Here is a 26685-nt window from a genome sequence, read left to right as displayed (position 1 = left end):
GCAGTGCGTAGCACACGCTTCTTGATTAGACCGGGGTTCGAGCCCGTGACCACCAAATACGGAGGATGCAGAAAGGTCAGGGAATGACCACCGCATATCCCCAGAGCAATATGGTTGTTGTTGTTGTTGTTGTTATTTGGTTTTTAGGAGCATTAGCAACTAAGGCCATATTGCTCCAGGAATATGCGATGGTCATTCCCTGACCTTTCCGCATCCTCCGTATTTGGTGGTGACGGACTCGAACCCCGGTCTAATCAAGAAGCGTGTGCTACGCACTGCTGCTCCTTCCCACCTGGCTATGGAGGTGCCGAGCAATATGGCCTTAGTTGCTAATGCTCCTAAAAACCAAATAAACAAACATAAAATGAATACTATGAAAAAGAATAAAACATATCATTTTCATCAAGAGTGGGAACTAGGATACTTTTTTGTAATAATAAAAGAAAAATGTTTTGATTTGCACTGCTTCCGTGGCTATACCCAAAAAAGGAAATTTAGAAAGGCATTTCTGCGCACTCCATGGTAAATACCAATTGGATTTTCTACCTAATAATGACCTTAGAAAAAAATTAAGATTATTTCCACAACAAAATTCCTTCATGACACCTAATTTGGAATCTAAAGCGGTAACTGTAGCATCATTTAAAGTGAATCATCTTCTTGCAAAAAAATGCAAACCATTTTCTGATGGTTAATTTATCAAAGATGCATTTTTAAAAATCACAGATTCTCTTTTTGAAAATTTTAAGAACAAAAATGAAATTAAAAGTGTTCTTCAAGATCTGCAATTATCTTGAAATACTGTGATGCGACCATCGAAAAAATGAGTAAAAATGTGAGTGAACAATTGCATGCTCATATTGCTAATTGTGTGTCCTTTTCTTTACAACTGGATGAATCTGCAGTCGTCAATGATACAGCTCAATTGCTCGTTTTTATTCATATGGTTTTCGATGATTCTGCCATTAGAGAAGACCTGCCAGGTATGGTTTTGTTAAAAGAAAGAACTAGAGGTCTTGATATATTTAACGAATTCAAAAATTTTATTGAAAAAATTAAATTACCACTATTTAAGCTCATATCAATGACAACAGGTGGAGCTAAAGCAATGACAGGGCATCTTAACGGATAAACCACATTGTGCTAAAAGGATGATGAATTCCCTGATTTTTTGAGTTTCCATTGTATCATCCGCCAAAAGTGTTAGCCAACAAAAGATTAAATACTAAAAGTGCTATGGATATAGCTTTCAAGATCGTGAATTCCATCAGAGGACAATCTCTTCGAGGGAGGAGGCCTTTCAAAATGCAACCGATGAGAACCAGATCTGATATTACACACATATGTGAGGTGGCTGAGTCGGAGTAAGTTTCTACAGAGATTTTGAAATTTGCTGAATGAAATTAAAAAAATTTGTTGATCAAAGGGGAGATGATTATCAGCAGCTACAAGATAAGGAGTGGTTGTGTGATCTGGCTTTTTTGACAGATTTTACCAGTAAATTAAGGGATCTGAATTTGGAATTACAAGGAAAAAATAAAAATGTGGGTGACATGATTAGTACTATTTCTGCATATAAATATCAATTTTTGGCAATGGCTAAGGATCTCAAAGAAAAACAATTTGATCATTTTGCAAATATGCAAGATCAAATGCAAAAATAACCTGTTTTTGAACGTAAGAGTGAGAAATAAGTTGTGGATGATTATGAAACCAGATTCAGTGATTTTAAAACATTGGAAGATATTGTGCAATATATTTCTCATCCGTTTAATGTTGACTTAGGTGTGAAACAAATTGCAGAAAAAATCGCTGAGATTTTTCACATGGAGAAAATATTACTTGAAAATGAAATTATGAAATGATATCTTCCTAAAAGCCAGATCATCAGAAAAAGACTTTTGGAAATATGACTGCCGAGAAAAGTACCCAAATGTAAAAAAATACAGTGAACTTTTAAATTCCTGTTTTGGTTCCAGATGTCTCTGTGGATCGGCCTTTCCGTATTTGAAACAAACAAAGACGAAGAATCGCTCTACTCTTACGGACTTGCATACAGAAGATTCTTTACAGTTGACGTTATCATAGCATATCCTGATTTTGAAAGCTTGGCAGATGACATAAAGACACAAACTTCACATAAATTAAAAATTTAAATACATATGAATTTAAAATAAGAATTTTGAATTGTATTTTAATTTTAAAATTTATAAACAACATTTTTCAATATGTGTTGATTAATTTTTTTAACCATATGGAATGAATTTCTTGAGATGGTAGATTGTGGCACATTTTGAAGAAAAAAGTAGATTGCATCACAAATTAAGTTGCCCTCCCCTGAGCTAATGTGTAATCTTGCTGCCTCTACCCTGCCAGATAGTGACTGCAGGGAGTCCGAGTAGGGTGTATGCAGGGGGGGGGGTTATTGTCGAGGCCACGTTATGTTCAAGGATCTGATTATATTCTTACCATGTGTATGCCATATCCAAATATTCATTACTTCATACAGCATGTCCACTCCCCTTTTTTCTTACTATTGGATACACCTTGAATTGTCAAAATAATAGAACAAACTTATCTGCGAAAAGATCTAAACCTCCCAAACACTTCCAGAGTTCGTGGTCTCAGTTCTAATCTCAATGATGTCCATTTCCACTTACAATCTGCCAAACCTATGTACTTTTTCTGACAGAATCTCAGTTATTGGTTGATTCAACCACTGCTCATCTCAGTTGCCCAAATTATTTGCTGTATGATTCTTTTTGCCTCAAAGGTGGTACTTGTGCATATGTCTGTTCCGATATTCCTTGTCAGAGACTTGGTAATTTGGAATCTCCTCTTTTCAATCTTCTGTGGCTTAAAATCTCTCTACCTCATTCTGTCAAATTCATCTGTTGTCTCTACCATTCTCACAACTCCACTAATCACTTGGAACTCTTTGATTTCCTCTCTTTGCAACTTGACTTTCTCCAGTCCAACTTTCCTAACAGTGAGGTAATTTTCCTTGGTGATTTTAATGTTCACAACTCCAGCTGGCTTCCGTTTTCTAGTCACACAGACCCAGCTGGTCGAGATGCTGAAGCTTTTGCAATTACTAATGACCTCGCACAGATTGTTCATTTACCTGCCAGAATACCAGACAATCCTAACCATACAGCCAACATGCTTGATCTTTTTCTCACAAACAACCCTTCTAAGTACATGGTCGAAGTGAGTGGTCCTTTATGCACCTCAGATCACAACTTGGTGATGGTCTCTTCTCCAATGGAGCCTTTATCTAATGGTTATTCCCAACCTTGTGTTGTTTGACATCACAAAAATGCAAAATGGGATGACCTGCAAGGTTTCTTTTCTTACTTTCCTTGGTTCAAATACTGTTTCAAAACTTCTGATGTCAACATTTGCTCAGATCATGTCAGTCAAATTATTCTTGTAGGAATGGAAATCTTTTATCCCACATTCCACCTTAAAATCTTGTCCTTTATCTAAACCTTGGTTTTCCAATAAATGTGCTAAGGCTGTTCAAGAGAAGAATGTTGCATATCGTAATTGGCTTGTTTCCAATTCTTCAGTTTCATTTTCTGCCTACACCAGAGCTCGCAACAATTGTAAAGCAGTTATTAATCAGTCCACACTAGATTTTGAACAGGCTAAGAGTAGAAAACTTGCTTCTTGCCCTAATGGTAGCCAAGCATTCTGGTCTCTTGCCAAACTATTGGCCACAACTTTTGCCCATTTCTGTTCCCACCTCTATTAAAACTAGATGGTTCTATTGTCACTTCAGCCAAGGATAAGGTGACCTGCTAGCATTCCATTTTTCTTCCAACTCATGTATTGATGTTGTGGTAAAACACCTCCCACCACTCCCAGCACACCCCATTCAATGCCTCCTGTGGTCTTCTGTCAAAAGGATGTCAGAAGTATTTTGAAGAATCTTGATGCAAAGAAAGCTCCAGGTCCTGATGGTATTTCTCCACTTATTCTCAAAACTTTCACTCTTGAACTTACTCCTGTTCTTTGCCGCCTTTGGCGCCTTTTTTATTCCAAAGGTGTTTTTCCTTCTGCTTGTAAATTTGCTCATATCCAGCCAGTTCCTAAAAAGGGTGACAAATTTCTCCCATCCAGTTATCAACCCATTGCAATTACTTCTACTCTTTCTAAAGTAATGGAGAAATCAACTAACCGCCAACTCTTAAACTGTCTAGAAACCTTCAGTGTGATCAACGATCGCCAGTATGGATTCTGTCAGTGTCAATCCACTGGTGATATTCTAGCTTACGTTACTCATTTATGGACAAATTCAGTGGAAAAGTTCAGTGAAACACAAGCAGTTGCTCTTGACATCTCAAAGGCTTTCGATCATATTTTGGATAAAGGTCTTCTAAACAAGCTTCCATCTTATGGTTTGCGAACTGTTTTTTGTAATTGTTTTTTATTTTATGTTTTTTTTATGAAAACCCAAAATATGAGAGGTGAGGTATTAGAACCTATGGTACTTGGTACCGTGCTTGGGTTGGAGGTTGAGAACACAAGAGAAGATATTTTTTGACATTAGACTTGAACTTCTGTAGAATGTAATTTTCAGGAAAGACATATGAAAGAAGGTTTTTCCAGAAAACCGCAGTTGAATGAATAAACGAGGAAGATGAAAAGTTGGTTCTGTGAGTTTGGAGTTGGACAGTAAATAGATATTGGCTGGTGACGGCACACGTTTGGACTGTTTTGAAAGAAAGAGCGGGAATTATAGAAGCCAATTTAGAAGAACAGTGCCCATGGAAGTATCTGTAGAAAAGGCATGCAGCAGAAACAGTGCGTCTATGAAACAGCGAGTGGAGAGACTCTGTTAGAGATGAGTCATTAATTAACCTAACTGTCCTCTTCTGAATGGATTCTAGAAGTCTGAGAGAGGTTTGGGGGGGCACCGCCCTGGATGTGGGAACAATATTCCATGGTAGGGTGGATTTATTTGTACAGAGTGAACAACTGTTTGGAAGAAATGTAACGCTGAGAGTGAAAAAGAAAACCAAGTTTTTTAAATGTAGAGGAAGCAATATTTGTAATGTGCTTGTGCCAAGAGGGATTAGAAGTCAGAGTAATCCCCAAAAGAGATATATCAACTTGCTTAGAAATCGGAGTGTCACCAAAGATAAGCATAGGAGCAGAAGAATCCTTTTTGTGAGATATAAGACAAGACTGAATTTTAGAAGAATTGAAATCAATTAAGTTGTCTTTGTCCCACTGGAGATTATCCAGTTTTCTCTCTGACTGCTCAGTGAGGGTGATGGTAGATGGCTCTCTGTCTTCTAACTTATCCACTAATGCTGGTGTCCCCCAAGGTTCAGTTCTATCCCCCACTCTTTTCCTCTTGTATATTAATGACCTTCTTCCATTGACAGCAAATCCTATCCATATTTTTTGCTGATGATAGTACATTGCATTCCACTTTCCAGTTTGAGAAACCTTGCCCTGCTCAATCAGCTTCAACTTTTCGAATATCCGCTACCAATTCCTGAAATGCTGATCTCCAGGTAATTCTCCAGTGAGGCAAAGACAACTTAGTTGATTTCAATCCTTCTAAAACTTAGTCCTGTCTTATATCTTGCAAAAAGGATTCTTCTGCTCTGCTCTACTCCTATGCTTATCTATGGTGACACTCCGATTTCTAGGCAAGATGATATATCTCTTTTGGGATTACACTGACTTCTAATCTCTCTTGGCATAAGCTCACTACAAATATTGCTTCCTCTGCATCTAAAAAATTTGGTTTTTTCTTTTGCTCTCGGCATTACTTTTCTTCCAAACAGCTGTTCACTCTGTACAAATCACAAATCCGCCCTACCATGGAATATTGTTCCCACATCTGGGGCGACACTCCCATAATCTATCTCAGGCTTCTAGATTCCATTCAGAAGAGAGCAGTTAGGCTAATTAATGACTCATCTCTAACAGTCTCTCCACTCTCTGTCTCATAGATATACTGTTTCTGCTGCATGCCTTTTCTACAGATATTTCCATGAGCACTGTTCTTCTAAATTGGCTTCTATGTCACTCTCTCTTTCAAAATAGTCCAAACATGTGCCACCACCAGCCAACATCCATTTACTGTCCAACTTCGAACTCACTAGAACCAACTTTTCATCTTCCTTGTTTATTCATTCAATTGCCGTTTTCTGGAACAACCTTCCTTCAAAAATATTTCCTGAAAAGCTACAGAAGTTCAAGTCTAATGTCAATAAATATCTTCTTTTGTTCTTTCGTCTTCTCAACCTCCAACCCACGCATGGTACTAAGTGCTGTCGGTTCTAATACCTCTCATGTTTGGGGTTTCATTAAAAATAATAATAATAAAAATAAAAAATTTTATTTAAAATACATGAAAAAATTTTATCTCTAAAGATTCTCTGTATTATTCTTATTATAATATTAATAATCATTACTTTTTAAGCAGTTTTCAGAGGGTATTAATTAAAATATATGTGAGACTTGAAGAATGTGGAAGAAATGGAATTAACTTAAATATAATAAATACATTTGATGTTAATGCAATAGAAATATTAAGTGATGGATTAATTAATAAATAATATGGATAAGTAATAATTACTTAATAGTTATATTATGTAAAGCAGAGGTTTGCAAAGTGTGGTGCATGCATTTTAGAGTGGAATTATTGTCAAAAATCAAATTAAAATTTTAAAAAATACAAAAAATCATAGAAAAATTTGTAAAAACAATTTGCAAAAGACCTGTTGTTATTTCTCTTCTTGATGCATTACTATCTTATGCATCTGTTTATCTATCATTTGATTTTTCAACTTTTCAATCTGAATTCCAGAGAATTTTGACATTTGTAAGTCAAAACTGGACAATAGTGGCTAACAGGTGTGATCTCTTCCTCCTCCAATTTTAAAAGCTATTTTTGCACTACCATCTGTTAAATTGTGCCTACTATTAGTTGAAAACACAAAGAAGAGGTGGTAGCACATACTAAAAGATTTCAAAACAATAATGGACATATTATTTGAATCATATATGAAACAACCTCAAAAAATGTATTTACAGTAAACTCCTATTATAGTGCTTTCAAAAGGATCAGCATCAAAGAGTACTATAGGAGGAAAGCACTATAAGTGGGACCTCCATGTCAGAGGATTGATCATAGGACCAAAAGAAAATAATGCTAAAAGCAGTATAGTGCCATAAGTTGGAATGTTATAATGATCACAAATTTACTTTAAATGTGTTTAGTCCAAAAAAAGGTTAAGTTCCAATTAAACTAATGTTTTTATTTATAAACACGGAGTTATCTTTGATTAGTAAAGTTTAGAAGTTTCTAAACTTTATTAATCAAAGTTTATGTGCCTGTTAAGCCAGCAAGTTAAAAATATAGAATGTTGAAATAGATATCTCTATATACATAAATATAAATACATACATGAATACTGAAATAGAACATCTGTTATCTTTATTCCTATTATTCCACAGGTTGTACCTTTGTCTCGTCGAAGTGGTGTGCTTCAGTGGTGTGAAGGAACACAGTCACTTGGAAATTATTTAACCGATAATAGCGGTGGAGGGGCACATAAAAAATATTTTCCCAAGAAATTGTCTGTTTTGATTTGTCGAAAAACTCTTGCAGTAAGTATAAATAGCCTATAATAAGCAGTAGAAGACTTGTGGTATCTAGTTTGTATAGAATACATGTACAGTTGAGTTCACAAGACCACTCAAAAAGCCTCAATGGAATATGAGAACATTATGATATTTTTACAATCATTCCAGATATCACCTCTGCTACTCAATACTTAGAACAATGTTTATTTTCTCATAGCTGTTTATTTTGAATGAAATTAAATTTTTTTTTTTTTCTTGTAATATCAGTAAGAATAATAAAAGTAACAATAAGAAAAAACTCCAATTTATATTGGAAATATATATTAAAGATGGAGTTGTTTCTTTATATTAATATTCATAGTTTATTCATAAAACTATGAATAGTTTTATTCATAAAACTATGAAAATATTCATAGTTTTATGTTGAAACCCATTTAAAAATATTGGAGGAGAAATGATGAATATTGTACTCAAATGAACTTAATTCTCTTACAGTTCTGAATTTTAATCTCTCTTAATAATCTAAATTAGTTCTGTATATCTAGACAAGCTTACTTTAGCAAAAGCTTCATCATCACATTCCTAAATGCTTGTCCACGAATAGCACTTACAGTGTACCAGACAGAAGTCTGAAAGAATGACATCTGGACTGTAGTAATTGGGCTAATACATCCAACACAGTTTTGCAGTTGCTTTCCTGTAAACAGTTCTAAATTTCATTCAAGGTTAACTGATGAGCCCCTGAGAGTTTATGGTTTAACTTTTTATCTCTAGTGTTAATCAAAATCACACCTTTTTGTGTTCCAAAATACAATTGCCATTACTTTTCCTGCTGATGAAATAATCTTAAATTTATTTCTTGGAGTTTGGGTAATGCTACATCATTAATTGTCATTTGGTTTCTGTCACAAAGTCATATCTACATTTTATCACTAGTGACAACTGTACTATGACTATATCTTTGAACCATCAAGGTGGTTAATTATTATGTTCACACCTCCTTCATTAGTTTAAGTTGCAGTGACATACCAGCCCCATCAAATGATCTCATCTAAATATTTTCAGTATTACTGACAAGGTTGAACAACAGTTACTTTTTTTTTTTTTTTTTTTTTTTTTTTGGCTGATGCTGCATAAGCTCCTACACTTGCTTTCTTGCATCATGTGCCACTACTACTACTACTACTACTACTACTTTCTTGATCACAGAAGTCAACTTTTCCCCTCATCTGACACACTCTCATATATGAGTTGTCTTTGATGTTTACTTTTCTTGTGTTTCCTTTTCTTTTTATTTATCTGTTAAGCCATCAAGTAAAAAAACACTTCCATAAGTAGCCATTTTTCATATCTGCTAGAATGAGTCATTAAACTAAGGAATAATTCTTAATACAGGAGAAAATGCAGAGAAATATGGGTGCATTTGGTATAGAAATATGGGAAATACTCAGCCCTCAAATGGTAGTGATATCTTAAAAAGAAATGTTGAAGTTGTTACCATAACACAGTTATAGGAATTTTGTGTGTACAGCTAGTACCAGGTGTTTTTGAAGTTCACCTCTAGGCCTATTGGTGCCTCCGTAGCCAGGTGGGCAGGAGCAGCAGTGCATAGCACACGCTTCTTGATTAGACCAAGGTTCGAGTCCGTGACTACCAAATATGGAGAATGCGGAAAGATCAGGGAATGACAACCGCATATTCCCGGAGTAATATGGCCTTAGTTGGTAATGCTCCTAAAAACCAAACAACAACAACTAGGCCTATTCTATGCAGTTCATTTCAATGAAAATAAACCATTTCACTCACCACCTGCTGTGTTAAACAGATTCAGTATATTTTAACAATACACACACTTTTGTAAAAATCTTTTATTCACAGACAACCATCTTCAGAATTAATCTTCAAAGAATAACTAATAAACCATTGTCTAGGAGTGTTAGAAGTATGATGCTATCTTTACTCCATAGCTAATGATACTTAAAATGATTAAATTATACACAGCTTTGGTTTTTATTTCTTTATTCTGCTGAATGCACAGCAGTGTGGTTCCAGTTGCTTCATAAAATATCCAAGACTGATTTATTTTATTTTGAATGAAGTTTGTTAATAGTACCTATATCAAGTGCTGTTAACATACTCTTTTTTTTTTTTTTTTCAAATAAATGAAAAAATGTATTCCTTACATTAACTTTCAAATTCTCATAAATATAAACCTTGGATGGGTGTTTAAACCTGACCTTATTCTGTGATGATTTGTTTGCAGAAAAAATTACTCCTTTCTACAAGTAATTTTTTTTTTTTCAAAATCAAAACAGAAGAGAGTGGTTTAATTATTCTAAATACTTTGGAGAATGCTTTTTTTTGTCGTGTATAAGTGTAGGACTGAGTCGTTCTCATGCACATAGTTTGTGATGTAGAAATGTCAGGAATGTGCAAAAGTAACAGAAAATGGAAGCAGTATAATAAAAAATATACAATTTTAAACCATGGTAGGTGAAGAACAAGTTCACAGAATAAACAACAAACAAAAATCCTTTATGCTAGGTATTCTCTTCAATAAATGCATTTGTACTCAAGTCCTCAACACATTCTGAGAGATCTTTCATATTAAAAAAATAAACTATGAGGCACCATTAAATCAGCAATATGAATTTTAGAATCCTTTCTTCATATGAAAATTATATTTCTTTCCTTTTATTATATACCTATTTTCATACTTACCATTGTTTTCAGAGTGTCGCTAATCAACCATTACAAAAGAAAAAGAAAGTGTTTCTGGAAATATGCAAAAACTTCCCTCCTGTATTTCGATATTTCTTTCTGGAACATTTTCTTGATCCAGCTACATGGTTTGAACGACAGCGTGCATATACCCAAAGTACGGCAACAAGTTCCATAGGTAAGAATAATTTCTCATTCAGTAATCTTAGTTACCAGAGAACACATTTTATTCCAAGTGGTTACTGACATATTGTCTATTTTTTTATCAGAAAGTGTCTAATGAGTAATATTTATGCTATATTTTAAAAACTATTTCTGTAGGAAAAAAACTATCTGAGCTTTCCGAAATTTTCTGTATTAGCAAAATTATGAAAGGAACCAAGGTACTGTATCATCAATAACAAAAACAAAGTAATCAATATGCCTTCCCTCATTTCATTTACATTTTTCTTTCAGTTATTTGCCCAATAACTTTAAATTTAGATAAAAGAAAAAATTTCAAACATATGTTCCAAAGCTCTTCCCTCAATTTAAATTTATGCTCCCTTGTGTGTGTCATATGACTAACTTAAAGGATTCTCTTGGCATTTAGTTTGCTCAACATTTTTTAAAGGCTTAAGTGTAAAAAAATCATCCCAAAAAATTCTGTGTGTGTGGCTCTTTTCTAACTAAATCATAATAACATACAATCACAATGGATATTTGAAAAATTTACCAGTTATACTTTGGCTCTCTCTCTCTAGGTGACTGGAACAAAGCACGAGCACCACATTATTTGTATCATTTGTTTGAATGAATTATGTGACTAGTTGAACAAAAAGAGAAATAGATCTCATACCCATGATATCGAGCCAAGAGACCACGATGGTAATTGCTATTTTTGCAATGTGAATATAACTGGATTCTCGGTGAAGAATAAGGAAAAAGGTTGTTTATCTGAGCCTGGATTCAGCATTGAGACCAATCTTTCATAAGCATTTAGGGAAATTCTGACTTACGTACATGAAATGCAACCCTTACGTAAGTCGGGGAGTGGCTGTACTAAGATTATTTAGTACATTTCACCTTGCTGTACAATGCCTCAGTTTGAGAAACAATAGCCTGAACAGATATCAGTAAGTTAAAGTTTTCAGAAACTATTGGCTATGGGTGTCAGCAGGATGGTGAAGGTGGCGCAAGTGCACCACCTTTGGATTTCAAAGTAATACACAATTTTTAATATTTTCATTAATTTATTTTGAAGAAAATTTGGTGAACAAAAAATTTATTCCCACACGCACCACCTTTAAAAATATCCTGCTGGCACCCATGCTATTGGCTATGACCACCTCTTTGTCATGTATAACATGTCTGGTCAAAGGAAAATGCTATTATATTGTATGAGAACCATGTCACTAATTTATTGAATTTTAAATGAACATTTTCAGAATTTTATAGTTTTATTAGGTGTTGTGATGATTTTTTTCCATGTGTGTGTGTGTGTGTTTTAAATATTAAGCTAGTCATTTCACTGAAATAAGTTGAACATTTATTTCTTTTTTTAGTTGGGTACATTCTTGGCATAGGAGACAGGCATGTCAATAATATTTTGATTGACAATCACACTGCTGAAATGATTCACATTGACTTTGGTAAGCATTATGTACACTTATTTTGTGAAATTTATTTGGCATAATCTATCCATGTTTGCATAACTCACAGATGAGTTATGCAAACATGGCATCCAACATATTTCTATTGTAGTGCCTGTTAGCCTACTGGAAGTTTTGTTTAGTAGGGCCAAATTTTAGTTCATTCTATCCAGTTTTGTAATGTGCCTTTACTAAAAGCAGAAAAATTCTCACAACCCAAATCCTGGCCCAGTGAGAAATTTAATAAGGAATTCAGAAGGCCTCCATTTTAACTTAAATACTGGCACTTATTGGGTGAAAAATTTTTAAACATTTTATCCTGTTAATGATTTGAAAAATTAAGCATCATTATATCACATTAAAAGAATTGTTGCAGACTGTAAAGGGCTGAAGAGGTGCTAGCTGCCACTTTCATTCCCAGTGAAAATTAAAAACCAAACTACTAAATAAAATAAGTTAATTAAAAATACAGAATAGAATAGATAAGTGGGAACCTACACTCACCCAGACAAACAGTTTCCTACTTAAAGAATGGTGCAATTGCTGCCAAAAACAAACAGGGAAATCTCCCATAAAATATTCATGGCGTTCACTCCCCTGCTTAAAAAGAAAAACAGAGGAAAGTTTAGGGGAACCCAATGGATGAATACAGAAGAAAACTTAGGAAGAAAAGCACATGGAAGTTTAGGGGGAACTGCAGTGACCACTGCTTCAAGGACGCAACAGCCCTTTTTTTTTTTTTTTTTTTTTGATTTGGTAGTTGTTGGCGCATCGGCTTCTGTGGCCATATTGCACCTCCCAAGGTTTTTGCAGTACTTTGATCCAAGCCCGAGGCGGGAATCGAACCCGCGACCTTTGGGTTGCCGGGTAGGTACTTTACCCACTCGGCTAGCCTGGTCGGCGCAACAGCCCTCTGGAAATTTCCAAAACACTCACATTTCTGTAATGGCCTGCTATCAGCAAAAGAACCATGGATGTCCCTATGTTAGTGACTGAGAGAGAAACAATGGAAAATAAATCTTAAATGTGGTTAACCTGGTAACTACAAAGCAACTTAAACAAACTGAAAAGTTGAAATTTAAATTTCCATGTCAACTGAAGCCAGTCGGTGAGCCAAAACCAAACATGCATCATGACATTTAATAACTGAATTACAAAGACAATAAATTAAATACCAAATTATAAGATTTTGAAAATTTATAAAACAAACACAAATTCAAAAGACAGAAAATGAAATTAATTAAACTATATTAGAATAGGGGTAACCATATCAAAGAAAAATGTGGGGGGGGGGGACAGAAGAACAGGAAAAAATTTCCACGTGGCCAATGCCACCTTGAAGAAGTGGTCATTGTGGTTCCCCTAAACTTTCCTGTTTTTCTTTTTAAGTGGGGGAGTGAATGCCATGAATATTTTAAATACCTTAAACAAAAAAGAACCCCCCTCTTTGCTGGAAACAAGCAGGGGAAGCTCCTTGTACCTCTTCAGCATTGCAGGCTCCGAAAAAATGATAAGTGTTTGCCTTTTTATTTACATAATTGTTATTTTATATTGTACTTAATATGTAATCTTATAGTTATAGTTACACTGGTTATTTTTATTTTAATTTAGATAAACAGTTTTTGTAGATACACGTAATACTTAATATACGTAAAACCGTTATTTCATTCGAATCTTGTAGCCATTATTTTTGTATATAGTGGTAGGGAATTCGAATTTTTAATTGAGGTAGTTAGGTAGCTCTAACGTATAATTTATAGTAATACGCTTCACTGTTTCTATTAGATAGCGTAGTATTGACATTTAATTAATTTAATTTATTGATTTTATTAATTTAAAGTATTATGCCCCAAACTAGAGCAGCAAAGCAATGGGCACAAAGTGGCAGGAGTGCTGTGACTCGGGGGGGGGGGGGGCGATTCTCCAATGCATCAGAGCCTAAAAAAATGTGCGACTTGTGAAATGTTTGTCGAACTCTCTGGAACGGAACATTATATTGCCATGGGGGATGTCTTTGTGTGTGCGCGCGATGTAAGGAGTGTAAGGAAATCAGGCGACAACTCATCGTTGTTCTGGGCCTATATGAGAGTTTGAAGGACAGGGTGGATGCCCTCGAAAGATCTAAATTGAGGGGCCCATCAAGCTCTCAGCTGCCCACATCGATGCCAGAGCTTGTACTTGGTCATCACGCAACACAGCGGCAACCCCCAAAGCAGAATGTGCTGGTCCCACAGGAACTAGCAGTTGTTGGTGACTCTATTGTCAGAGAAACGGGAAACATGCTTTGTAAAAAGGATAAGTGGAACAGGACCAGGGTATGTCTGCCAGGGGCAAAGGTTGATGACATTGTAGAGCGGATATCATCTTTTAAGTGCACAAAAGGTGATATAGTTGTACACGTTGGCACTAATGATATTAGGAGTAGGAGACCGGAAGAATTACTTAACAAGTACACGTCACTGTTGAACAAAAGCCGAGAATTAGGGTTGAATTTGAAAGTGTCTGCAATTCTGCCCAGACACGATAGAAGGGAGTATATGATGAGAGCCTTGTCGATCAATTCGGGCCTGGAAAGAATATGCAAGGCTCAAGGAGTAGAATTTTTTTCAGCCTGGACTGTACTTGTTAACAGGAGAGACTGCTTCTATAGGGATGGAATACACTTAAATAGAAAGGGTGCAAGAATATTTGCTGATGCTATCGAAGCAGTGTTAGGTGGGTCGGAAAACTGATAGCTTGGGGGGATACAAGGACTAATAGTTTAACCGTAGGCAGAGGTGAAGGTGATTCTTGCACAACTTCTATTAGAATAAGTAGTAACCTGGAGCGTGAGGTGTTGGGGGTTTCAGGGACGGATGGCAGTCATCCTGAAATAGGTGGTTATATAGGATGTGTTAGGGTAACTAGGAATAGGAGTAGGAGGCATGTATACCAATGCTAGAAGTATAGTAAATAAATTTGATGAATTTGAAGTGTTGGTCAAGACATCAAAGGCGGATATTGTTGGGATAGCAGAGACGTGGTGTAACACAGATATAAGGAATGCTGAACTGGAATTTGGGGAGTACAATGTGTACAGAAAGGATAGACAGGATAGAAAGGGAGGAGGTGTTATGCTGTTAATTAAGAAAAACATAAAATCAAAAGAAGTGCACCCAGTTGATAAAGATGAACAGTGCACTGTTGAGTCAGTTTGGTGTGACATAAGCACTGCGAAAGCAAAAATAAGAGTAGGAGTGTGTTATAGGCCTAATGACTTGAATGAGTACAATGAACAATTGTACAGAGAAATAGAGTGGGCTAGTAAATCAGAATGTCTTATAATGGGAGATTTTAACTTCCCAGATATTGACTGGAACTTGTGGGTTGGTCACTCACACACTAGTCAGACTTTTGTGGATTTATTGGATGATTGTTTTCTGCAGCAGCATGTTAGAGAGGCAACCAGAGAAAGTAATACTCTTGCTCTGGTTATCAGCAGTGATCATTCGTGTATTAAGAATTTGCAGATAAAGGAACCATTAGGTGGCAGTGATCACAGTGTATTGATGTGGGATTTACTTAAAGATTTAATTACCATCAGGGGTAAAGGAAAGGGTTTTTGCTTCCGTAAAGGTGAGTACAGTGGTCTCCGACAGTTTTTAAATTCTGTACAGTGGGATCAACTGATGATGTCACCAACAGTAAATTCTAAGTGTGAAGCATTCAAGGAATTAATCGTGGATGCTACTAAAAGTTTCATACCTATTAAGAAATATTGTTCAGGGTTTAGGCCTAAATGATCTAATGAGACTCGTAACAGAGAAGAAAAATGCATGGGATGCATATAAATTATCAAGGGACTCAGAAGCCTATGGCAAATATAAGCTAGTCTGTAATCAGGTCACAAAGGAGGTTAGGCAGGCGAAGGCAGTTTACAAGAAATCATTGGCAAAAGATGCTAAGAAAAACAGCAGGGATTTCTTTACTTATATAAACTCTAAAAGGAAGGGGATGAATCTGATTGGTCCACTTGACATCGATGGTTCGACTGTTGATGACCTGCTCAGATAGCAAACAAACTGAATGGGTATTTTGCATCTACATTCACACATGAGGAATTATTAAGGTTTGAAAATGGCAGAAGGTTATCAAATTGTAGCAGGATACTTAATGATTTTGTAATAACTGAAAGCAAAGTGGAGGAGAAATTGTTGAAGTTAAATATAACAAAAGCACCTGGGGTGGATGGGATCTATCCAGTTATATTAAAGGAGGCGGCAAAGCAACTAAGCAAACCCTTAGCCATAATTATGAGAGCATCCTTCAACTCAGGGGAGGTTCCCACGGACTGGAGATGTGCAAATGTATCCTCAATTCACAAAGGGGGGTCGAAGGGTGACACGAGTAATTACAGACCAGTTAGTTTAACTTCTGTTCCGGGTAAAATAATGGAGTCACTGGTTAAAGATGCATTGCAGGATCATCTAGACAAGACTGCAGCAATAATTCAGACACAGCATGGGTTTGTTAAGGGAAAGTCTTGTCTGACAAATTTGATAGGATATTATGATGTTGGTTACAAAGGAACTGGATGCAAAAAATAATTTTGATATCATATATTTGGATTTCAGGAAAGCTTTTGACACTGTTGCGCATGGAAGACTATTGTACAAATTGGAGCAGAATGGTATTAAGGGTAAGTTGCTACAATGGATAAAAGGATGGTTAAGTGGGAGAAGACAGAGGGTGGTAATCAATGGGTGCTGCTCTTCATGGACAAATGTTATTAGTGGAGTCCCGCAGGGTTCGGTGTTAGGTCCACTGTTGTTTTGTATATTTATCAATGATATTGATGAAGGTATATCAGGCTTAATGTCGAAGTCAGATGATACAAAGGTTGGCAGGGTTGTTAATGGCAGTGTGCTACTGCAACAGGATCTAGATAATTTGGGCAGATGAACTAAGAAGTGGCAATTGAAGTTTAACCTTGACAAATGCAAAGTACTGCATATGGGTAGAAGTAACCCCAGAGAAACGTACCAACTGTGTGGTACTACACTTAAGGTGGTAGAAAATGAAAAAGACCTGGGAGTAATTGTGCAGTCAGATATGAAGTTTTCTGAGCAATGCAGACAGGCTGCCAGGGCAGGTCATGGGGTTTTGTCAATGATATATAGGAATTTTGCTAGCAGGGAGAAGGAGGTGATTGTCCCTCTGTATAAGGCAATGGTCAGGTCACGCCTTGAGTACTGCATACAGGTCTGGAGGCCTCATTTTAGGAAGGATGTAGATTTACTTGAGCGTGTACAGAGAAGGGCAACAAGATTGGTGAGGGGAATGAAGGGATCCTCTTACCAAGAGAGGCTTAAGTTCTGCAAATTGCAGTGGCTGGAGACTAGGCACCTGTGCAGTGATCTGATTGAGGTGTATAAGGCCTTAAATGGGTTGAGCACGCTGAATTCTGATGGGATCCTTCCACTTGTTCAGATTACGAACCTAAGGGGGCATAAATTCAAATTAAGAAAAGACGTGCGGAAATTTGCCTTTAGCCAGCAAGTGATTAATTGCTGGAACAAACTTCCATCTGTCATTGTGGAAGTTGACAGGTTAAATAAATTTAAGGAGGAACTGGACAGGCATTTGGAGGGAATGGTGTGATTTTTTTTTTTTTTTTTTTGGCTGATGCTGCATAGGCTCATACACTTGCTTTCTTGCATCACATGCCACTACTACTACTACTACTACTACCTGTTGCAGTTTGCAACAATTCCTTTAAAGTGGTATAATAGTGTTTAATTTTGCAAATCATTATTTGATTAACTTACATTTTATCCTGACTTAACCAATTAATCTAATTTAACATTTATCACATGTATTATCTGAAAACTAACTTAACTATTATTGTAATTTTAGTTTAACACTGGCATGATCTTTATTTTTAATTTCTAAGCTCTTTAGTTGCAAAAAACTTTTGTATTTCCATTTTCTCTCTGCTTATTTTAGGTGTAGCATTTGAAAAAGGCAAGATTCTACCTACTCCTGAAACTGTTCCTTTTCGACTTACACGTGATGTTGTTGATGGAATGGGAATTTGTGGTGTAGAAGGAATCTTTAAGAGGTAAGTAATGTTTGCACAATGATATTTAACAGATAAATAAAATAAAACTTTTAATCCATCTGTTAGTGGTGTTACCAGCCATATTTTAATGACTTAACCACAAATAATATAAATATCCTGTCTTAGTGAACTTAAAATGCAAACTGTAAATTTAATATTTGTGCTCTTCATATGATTTATAGATGCTGTGAAAAGACCATGAAAGTAATGAGGACTTCCCAAGAGGTGTTATTAACAATTCTTGAAGTTCTATTATATGATCCTCTGTATGACTGGAGGATGTCACCATCAAGAGCTGCTACTGTACAACACCATCAAGATGATGAACTACCATCTGTGATGAATTTAGAAGAGCCTAAGGAGCAGGATTACCAAGGTTAATGTTAAAAAATATTTTACCTACTAATGTAGGCCTACTTTTTTGAGATGTAACTTTGTAATATTGAAGGCATAATGAAAACCCAAAAAGCACCATTAAAACAGGGGTAGCCAGGTGATTATTCATAAACTGGGGGCCAGATGGGAAGATTTAAAAGTAATCACAGGCCAGACAATCTCTTTTGAAATATTCCCTAGTTTAAAAACTGTCATGTAATACATTTGAATTACTAACACAACATAATTTTCAAATGCTTCCAAATAGGATTAATTTTGGTTCTGATATATATATCATTTATTGCCAAATAAAAGAAAGAAAATACAAAGTAGCTACTCCAATTCAATTATAATAATTAATAGACAAAATAATAGACAAAAATAATAATTAATAGACAAAATAATAATTGTTAAAAATATTTATAGGGAAAAAATATATAGTTTACAGACAAAAATCAAAATTTGACAGCTTGCTGAGGTTTGTGGGAGAACATACAAATACCAAAGAACATACAATACGATTAATTTAATCTATTTTATCGTATTTACTGTAAGTAAATACGATAAAATAGATTAATCTTTAACCTATACTTACTGTTCAAAGTCTGGCTGAATTCTAAATGAAGAAAATAATGTCATGGCTTTGTAGAAGAAACAGTTGCTACATCTACTGATTCTTACTAGGGAGAAACACAAAGCAGGAGTCCCTCAGAGAGCAGCCATGGTAATTCTCCAATGAATAAAATATCTGTGGATTAAGAGAATCAGCTAGGCTGACAAGATCAAGCAGTACAGATTTCATTGTTTGAAAATTACAGAACTTTTAGATTGATAGTATCCTGATGTTAACCAACAAAATAGTCCTGGAATACACCATTGGTAGTTTTGGTTTATAAGACAACCATCTCAGTAGAGTATACCCAATTCTGAGTACTGCCTGCAGGTTAGATGTGCCTACGTAGAACCAGATATTTGATCTGTATGTCATAAGTAGACAGACATAATAAAAACGTACATATATGCGTTGAGATCATGACTAAATGCAGGACAGTCACAACTTCCACCTTCAAGTCCAGAATCCATATAAAGCACCATAGCAGGAGGGATTCAGAGGCCTGAGTCATCCAGAGAAGTTCAGAAGCCAACATAAATAGAATGGAGGAGACTCGTCATCCATCCTCTCTGTTGTCCTCTACAAAAACAGGCAGCCTTCCTCCTGGTGAAGTTCACAAAGCCTATATTAACAGGCTCCCCAGTATATGCAGAGGATAATATCAGAACAGCAACAGTAATGCAGGTTCTTAGCTATAAACGATGCTTCCCCCCCCCCACCACACACATACATCTGATAGGTATATGCAGGTCACAATGGATCATGGTGAGAAGGGCAGCTCTAAACAGCAGCTGACTCACAGTCAGTCAATTCCATTTTCTGTACAATACACTCTTGGCTACCATCACAGAAAATTATGGATCAATTTCTCACACAAATTCACTTTCCTCCAAGGAGTACCGGTGAACAAGTAGGATAGATGCATTCCCCCAAAAATCATAGCTAAAAGATAGGCAAGTGTGAGTCATCTTTTTGAACTTTACAATAAAAATTTTGCCACTGCTAAAGAGCTGAAAGTCAAGCTCATAACATGGCTTATTGTCCAAATTTATTTATTCTGAAATAATTTATATCTCACTTTCAAATTCAAAAATTTTAAGCTCACTTGAGCTTATCTTTGTTTTAAATCTTTTATTTTCCTCTATGTATGAAGTACAGTGTTTTATGTTATCATAAGTTAATTTGGACTAGGCTGATTTTACATGATTTATATAAATATATCAGAATGAAGTAATTGTGACATTATTAATATTTCAGATCACTATAAAAAAACAGAGTTCTCAGTGTTATAGCTCAAAAACCTAAATATATCTGGGTAATTTTTCTGCAATAAATAATCATGTCATAAACCAGGTCGAAATACAGAGTGCATCTACAAAATGTAACCAACTTTGGTCAATGTGTTCCTAAAAATTTTCCCCATACCTTAAAAATAGGGTATGGAGAGAAATTTTTTTAAGGAGACACATGGGAGGAAGCAAGTGAGTTTAAGTATAGAAACCAAGAACATTGTCATTTAACTATCTAAAGTAAGAGTGCTACTGTAAACTTTCACCAAACTATTGTTTATTATTATAACCACCCAAATTGATTAACTTGTCCTTGAAAAATAAAATTAAAAGTTTTTTTTTTTTTTTTTTTTTTTTTCAAATAAACATACCAGTAAACAATCTCAATAAAACCTATTAAGGTGTAGAGAATGATCAGTATGCATTGTTTGTTTTCACATGAAACAAACAATCGCTGGTTTTCTGCTTGGACAGGAACTAGCACAGAAACTGATGGATTGGATGTTATTAATATTTGAGTATTTCCAAGGGCTGGAATGAATTGTTTTGCAATCCTTATATGCTGCCCTTCCCTCCCTTACTGCACCTGAAGGGGGCATATATTTTTCCCATCCCCAAATTACAAGTTTTTCTGACTATGAATTCCAAAAAAAAAAAAAAAAAAGTACAAATTATTTTTTGTTAATGAGGTGATTAATTTCTTCCAGAATGAAATCAGTATTTTCAGATTTTAGCAGAAAAATTATATCCAATTCAGATTGCAGCAGTGTAAATTCAAGAACTGTTCAACATACGTTTGTCCGATATTTTCTAATTAAGATATTAAATATACTTTTACATCTAAAACATTGATAACCTTGCATATTTGTAGGTTTGCTATGAGAGTATATAGATGATCCTTGAATATACATTAAAATGTTGCACACAATGTTTTTAACATTTAAAATCTTGTTATATCAGCTTTTACCATTTAGCTTAGTTTAGCTTCATAGTTAACCACATGAATATTATTATTTTATTAATTTTTTTTTCCCTTTATCTTATTTATAGAAATAAACAGGCTAGCAGAGAGAGCACTGACACGAGTTCGACAGAAACTTCAAGGAGTGGAAAATGGAGTCACTCTTAGCATTAATGGCCAAGTCAATCTCCTAATCCAGCAAGCTCGGGATCCTGAAAATCTCTGTCGTTTGTATGCTGGATGGCAACCTTACTTGTAGTCTGACTGAACAGTATGTCCGACATTCCAAAAACCATACAAGTTTAGTCATCCACATTTCTGATAAGTATGAAAATAATATAAAAAAACTAAAGAATCATTTTTCTACTGCTAAATTATATGTATATAGTATCTATTTTGAATATATGTAAAAGAATGAAGCCTTAGAAGTGCATGACATCTGTCATCTGTTTCAAAATTTATTATGGTAGACTACCTCATATATTGTTCCTTCATGGTGTAGTGATATAAATAATAGTTAAAAAGATTTGTGTAAGAATTTTGGAATTTGTAGTTTTATTCAAAGTAACTTTGTAATTATTTTAATTGTTCACAACTTTTTGTTCCAAAATTATTTAAATATAACTGTATATACAGATTTATTTTGATATTCGAAACATTTCAATACTTTCAGTGTGGCATCTATGATCTTGTTTTGTAATGAGGGTAAAAGATGCTGGTCACATATGCAACTTATATAGAATTGCATATATGGCCAATATCTCTCTTTGAAATTTCCAATAACTTTTTGCAAATATCCTATTTGTGATTCCCTTGTCTTTGGCTAATTCACATAATAAATTTATTACGAAATAACAATAATTAGTGGAATCAAATTACAGTAGAACCTGGATAAGAAGTTTTCCAAGGGACCAGAGGTTTAGAACTTCTTATGTGGGAAAATGACCTAAGGGTATGAAATATTAACTACACAAATAAAAATGAAAAGATACACATACATAAGTTAAAGATCATTTTTAAGTACTATTTCAGAATTTATAAATATTTTACTCTGCCTATGAGAAACATTTTTAAACTGAGGATTTCTAATTGCTTAACATTCTGTTCAACTCCTTACCAAATACTCATTACCAAGTTGGAAGGATGAGCTCCTTTGGAGTCCTAACATACCTTAAAAGGTCACAATTACAATAATACAGAGCAACAATCCACTAAGTAATTCAGAACTTTTCAGAACCAGAACTTAATAGCAAATGCATCACTGTGCTTCACGTGGCCTAAGCTATCCAATTATGGATATCGATGAAAACAATTGCAATATGTCATTCCATTAAATCAAAACATTTATACTAAAAAGGTTTTAGTGCTGAAAGCTTCAGACTACCAGAAATTCACTAATCGAACAAGTTAGTGCCAGGCATCATTTTAGTTCATAGCAAATTACCGAAGTAGGTGAAATGGCATCGTTTTTGTTACATCTCATATTGTGAATGCCTTCACGGGTTGCCCTGATATTGAACTACCTTGAATAAAAAATGCTTCAACAGTGGATTCTCAGCGAATACCACCACCACCACCCCTGGGTGGTGGTATCCGTGTAACATTAGTCTTCTCCATTGGCAAAGCGTTGCTTATTGGAGGTAGTGCAATATCAGAGCAACTCGTGAAGGCATTCACAATATGAGATACATGTATATCAAAAACGATGCCATTTCAATTACTTCGGTGATTTACTATGAACTAATGATGCTTGGCACTAACTTGCTTAATTACCAAAATGTTTATATTGTTTAATATTTTTTTAATATTAAAAATAAAGAATTTGTATATTTAAAAAACATTAAGCGGGAAAACATGATTATAATAATACTCTGTGTATTCTTTATTACAAACTTTTTATGCAGAAAAACTTTTTACCTGGGAAAATAATACATTACAATATACAGAGTTGAAATTGCGACTTAAGAAACCAGACCTAGTACAGAGGAAAACTTCTTTATGTGGGAATTTCTTATCCAAGTTCTACTGTAATTCCTTATAAAAATGTGGCAAAGAAATTTATACAATTAAATGATGTACTTGTAAAAGATCACCAAAATAATCTAAGAACAAATTAATGAAAAGGCAAATGTAGTTTGTGTCCAGTCCTTACATTGTTGTTAAAACCACAATAATTACTGGGAAATGAAAATGTATAAAATAAAAATAAAACTTAACTGACATAATGACTGACTATCATTTATGCATTGCATAATGGTGGTCACAAACGAACTGAACTGTATGATTTTTATAAATAAATGAATTTTATAAATAGAAAAACCGTTGCAAATTTCAATGATTATTATTGAAAACTGGATGTAAAAGAATGTACTGCCAGCAAAAATGTTTGTACATTGAATGGCAATATAAAGGTGGCTTCTTATGTATTTTAACAAGACTTTTTTTTTTTTTTTTAGACTAAGATGCACAGCAGTAATTCTCTTCTTGTATACCATTAAAATCTTGACAACCAAAATTAGACAGTATAAAGTTTTATCAGTTAATGACAGAGCCTAGCACCATAGCAATGATTATTAAACAAACCCCTTTCTAGCAAATAATAATATTTATTTGCTTCTTTGATCTGCAATGGGAAATACAGTAATCTTTTCAACAAAAGATTACTTGTATTTTCAGTTATCAACAATTGTTAACAGCAGAGACTCCTGTCTCTTCTTTTAACAATTGTTGATAACTGAATCATTCTATGTTCACTTAGATGAACTGATGAGGTTTTGGGCTAAAATAAATTGAAAATGCTCTTCAAATATGTTTTCTTAAGAATTGTTACATGTAAAAAATGTTAATATCTTTATATTAATGGAATTTCAGTGCTGTAATGGCTAGTGTAACCATATGTTAACTTGAACTGGAAGATGGCTCTAGACATTTTGGCTTGTCTGAAATGTAATGATACTTGGATTTGGCAGAATCACTGTACAATTCTGGCTTAAATTTTACTAATGTTAAAAATAAATTTCCATTTATATTCTGTATAATTAGGGCCAGAAGCATTACAGCTTCATTATAACTTGCTTTATTATACCTGATATACCAGTGCAACAGATAATAATGGGTTGTTCACTTTTTTTTGTGGTAATGTACAAGCTTGATCTCAGAAAAGTGAGCATCAGTATCCATGTATATTACCCAAGAACCACAGCCAGCAATATACAAACATTTTTCCAGTGGCTGCATTTTGAGCTGAAAAATGTTTTACTATATTTTTATTATTGTGTATTGGTTTCAAAGGTTGACTAAAATATGCTATAACTGCTGTCTAGCCTTTGATTTGGAAAAAACAGTCCACTACTTTCTTTGTGACAAGTCTCCTTTACAGTGACTTTTGCTACACTTCTTAATGATCTCTTAGTTGTTGCAACAGCCAAGAGATCATTAAAGCTTTCATACATGTGTGACACACATGCACATCTATCCTGCAACTATCCACTTTCAACTTAAATTTGTTCTTCTATAGGTGTATGTGAGAAAGAGTAAGAATACCATCTGCATTTAGTTTACTCAATTCATTTAAAGCCACCTTCAATTAAGTCTCCTCACAGATACCTAGTTTCAGACTGCAGTTTGAAACGTTCTCTCCTCCAGAGCAACAGGAGGAGAGAAGCTTCATTTTAGATTCCTAAAGTGAGGCTCAAGATCCTGTATGCAGTTCTCAATATGTAGCCTAACCATTGCCTTTTTAGATAACTTCATGTCAAACTGAACAATCACCCCTAAATCTTTTTCCATTCTACACTACCTTGAGTATGATATCATCCAGTTATTATTCATTCTGGGATTACCGCTACCCTTATGTAGCATCTTGCATCAATGTTAAACTTCAATTGCCACTTCTCAGCCCATCTGGCTAATTTTTCTAGATCTTGTTGCAGTAGCATACCCTGACTGCTGTGATTAACCACCCCGCTAATCTTAGTATCATCTGCAAACTTAGACATTAAGTGTAATATGCCTTCATCAGTATCATTAACAAATATTGAAAACAACATGGAGCCCAGCACTGAACCCTAGGTAACTCCATTAATAACATTATTCCATGAAGAACAGTTCCCATTGAAACCACTCAACCATCCCTTTATCCACAGCAGTAACTTGTCCCTGATGCCACACTACTCCAATCTGTATTTCGTGTGGAAAAGTATCAAAATCTATACTAAAAACTAAGTATATGATGTCAAAATTGTTTTGCATCCATTTCCTTTGTTAAACTTCTTTGAATATATCTTTTTTAATTAATCTGTCTCTTCTCCCATACCATTGATTAGATATCCATTACCCATTTTTTTTTTTTTTTATTTCCTCATTTGTAATGTGATCTTGCCATTACATCTATCTGTTATTTTTCTTAAAACTCTCATTTCTGATAATTTTTTTTTTATCCAAGTCAGCTCCACAGGTTATAATAAGCTTAAAAACTGCTTTCTCTTTTGCTCCAAATGAATATAACTGGCTTGCTTTCCATGTCTATTCTTGCAAGTTCAAAAAAAGATTACAAACTTGTTATTCAGTCTAAACTCTAAATTTTCTTGTCTCCCAACTTTTTGCTTAATCTTTTCCAGAATTTGTTGAAAATGTATGGGCTCTTGGAGATGAGCTTTTCACTAGCTGTAGAGTAAGTTTCTTCATGAAAATTGAAAAACTTTATGCATAAATGATTTTAAATATTAATTTGTCCATATTTTGACTTTATTGCTCAATATAGTGTGTAATTGTTAAAAATCTTAAATTCAGAAAAACCTACATGTCTTCTTTTTGCATAATAAAAAGATGTAATACTGTCTTCTACCTCTAATCATTATTATAATTGAAGACCTGAGTTCAAGTCCCATCGATGACATAAGAAATTTTTATGGGCTTTTTCACAACATGGCTGAGTTAGTCCATCTTGGGCAAGGGTAGCATGATTTTTTCTTCCAGCAAACAGAAAATCGATCACAGAACATACAATTTACAAACATTATGTACATAGCAATATGGCCTTTGTCACTGATACTCCTAAAACCCTACTATAACAACATTTCATTAACCTCTGGATCTGAATTCTAGAAAATTCTGTGGTTTGGCTTACAAAATTTTGGCTGAAGGTTTGATCTCCTCGAATTTTAAAATTTATTTTGATGCTAACATCTGTTATGGGTTGTGTCTGCAGTTACTGGAAGAGTTGTAGTGCACTTGTGAAATGACCTTGAAAATGTGTATGCCTCAGGGCCCAAACATGTAGTACTCTGGAAAAGGTTAACCAATTTTCATTCCAAATTGTTTATAACTCTGGTGAATAATGACAGTTAGTTTCCCTGTTTTATGCTGTAAAACATGAATTAGAA

The 26685-nt window shown here is 34.7% G+C and overlaps 1 protein-coding gene across 1 annotated transcript in view; it reads left to right on the top strand.

Annotated features, from left to right (window-relative positions):
* The window catches only part of tefu (Serine/threonine-protein kinase tefu), a 222120-nt gene extending 200237 nt beyond the window's left edge, over positions 1–21883 (top strand). Inside the window, exons 24-29 of the mRNA XM_090379277.1 lie at positions 7483–7635; positions 10345–10510; positions 11877–11963; positions 17949–18063; positions 18246–18439; positions 21391–21883. Of these exons, the coding sequence (XP_090235403.1) occupies positions 7483–7635; positions 10345–10510; positions 11877–11963; positions 17949–18063; positions 18246–18439; positions 21391–21560 (885 nt within the window). The 3' untranslated portion in view covers positions 21561–21883. The remainder of the gene's footprint in view (positions 1–7482; positions 7636–10344; positions 10511–11876; positions 11964–17948; positions 18064–18245; positions 18440–21390) is intronic.
* Positions 21884–26685: the final 4802 nt, after the last annotated feature.

Source organism: Mastigoproctus giganteus, chromosome 8 (genome assembly GCF_048544385.1).
Source record: "Mastigoproctus giganteus isolate SK-2022 chromosome 8, ASM4854438v1, whole genome shotgun sequence".
Taxonomy (NCBI): Eukaryota; Metazoa; Arthropoda; class Arachnida; order Uropygi; family Thelyphonidae; genus Mastigoproctus; species Mastigoproctus giganteus.
Note: the sequence above shows the minus strand (reverse complement) of the source record. Positions and strands in the feature narration are given on the sequence as shown.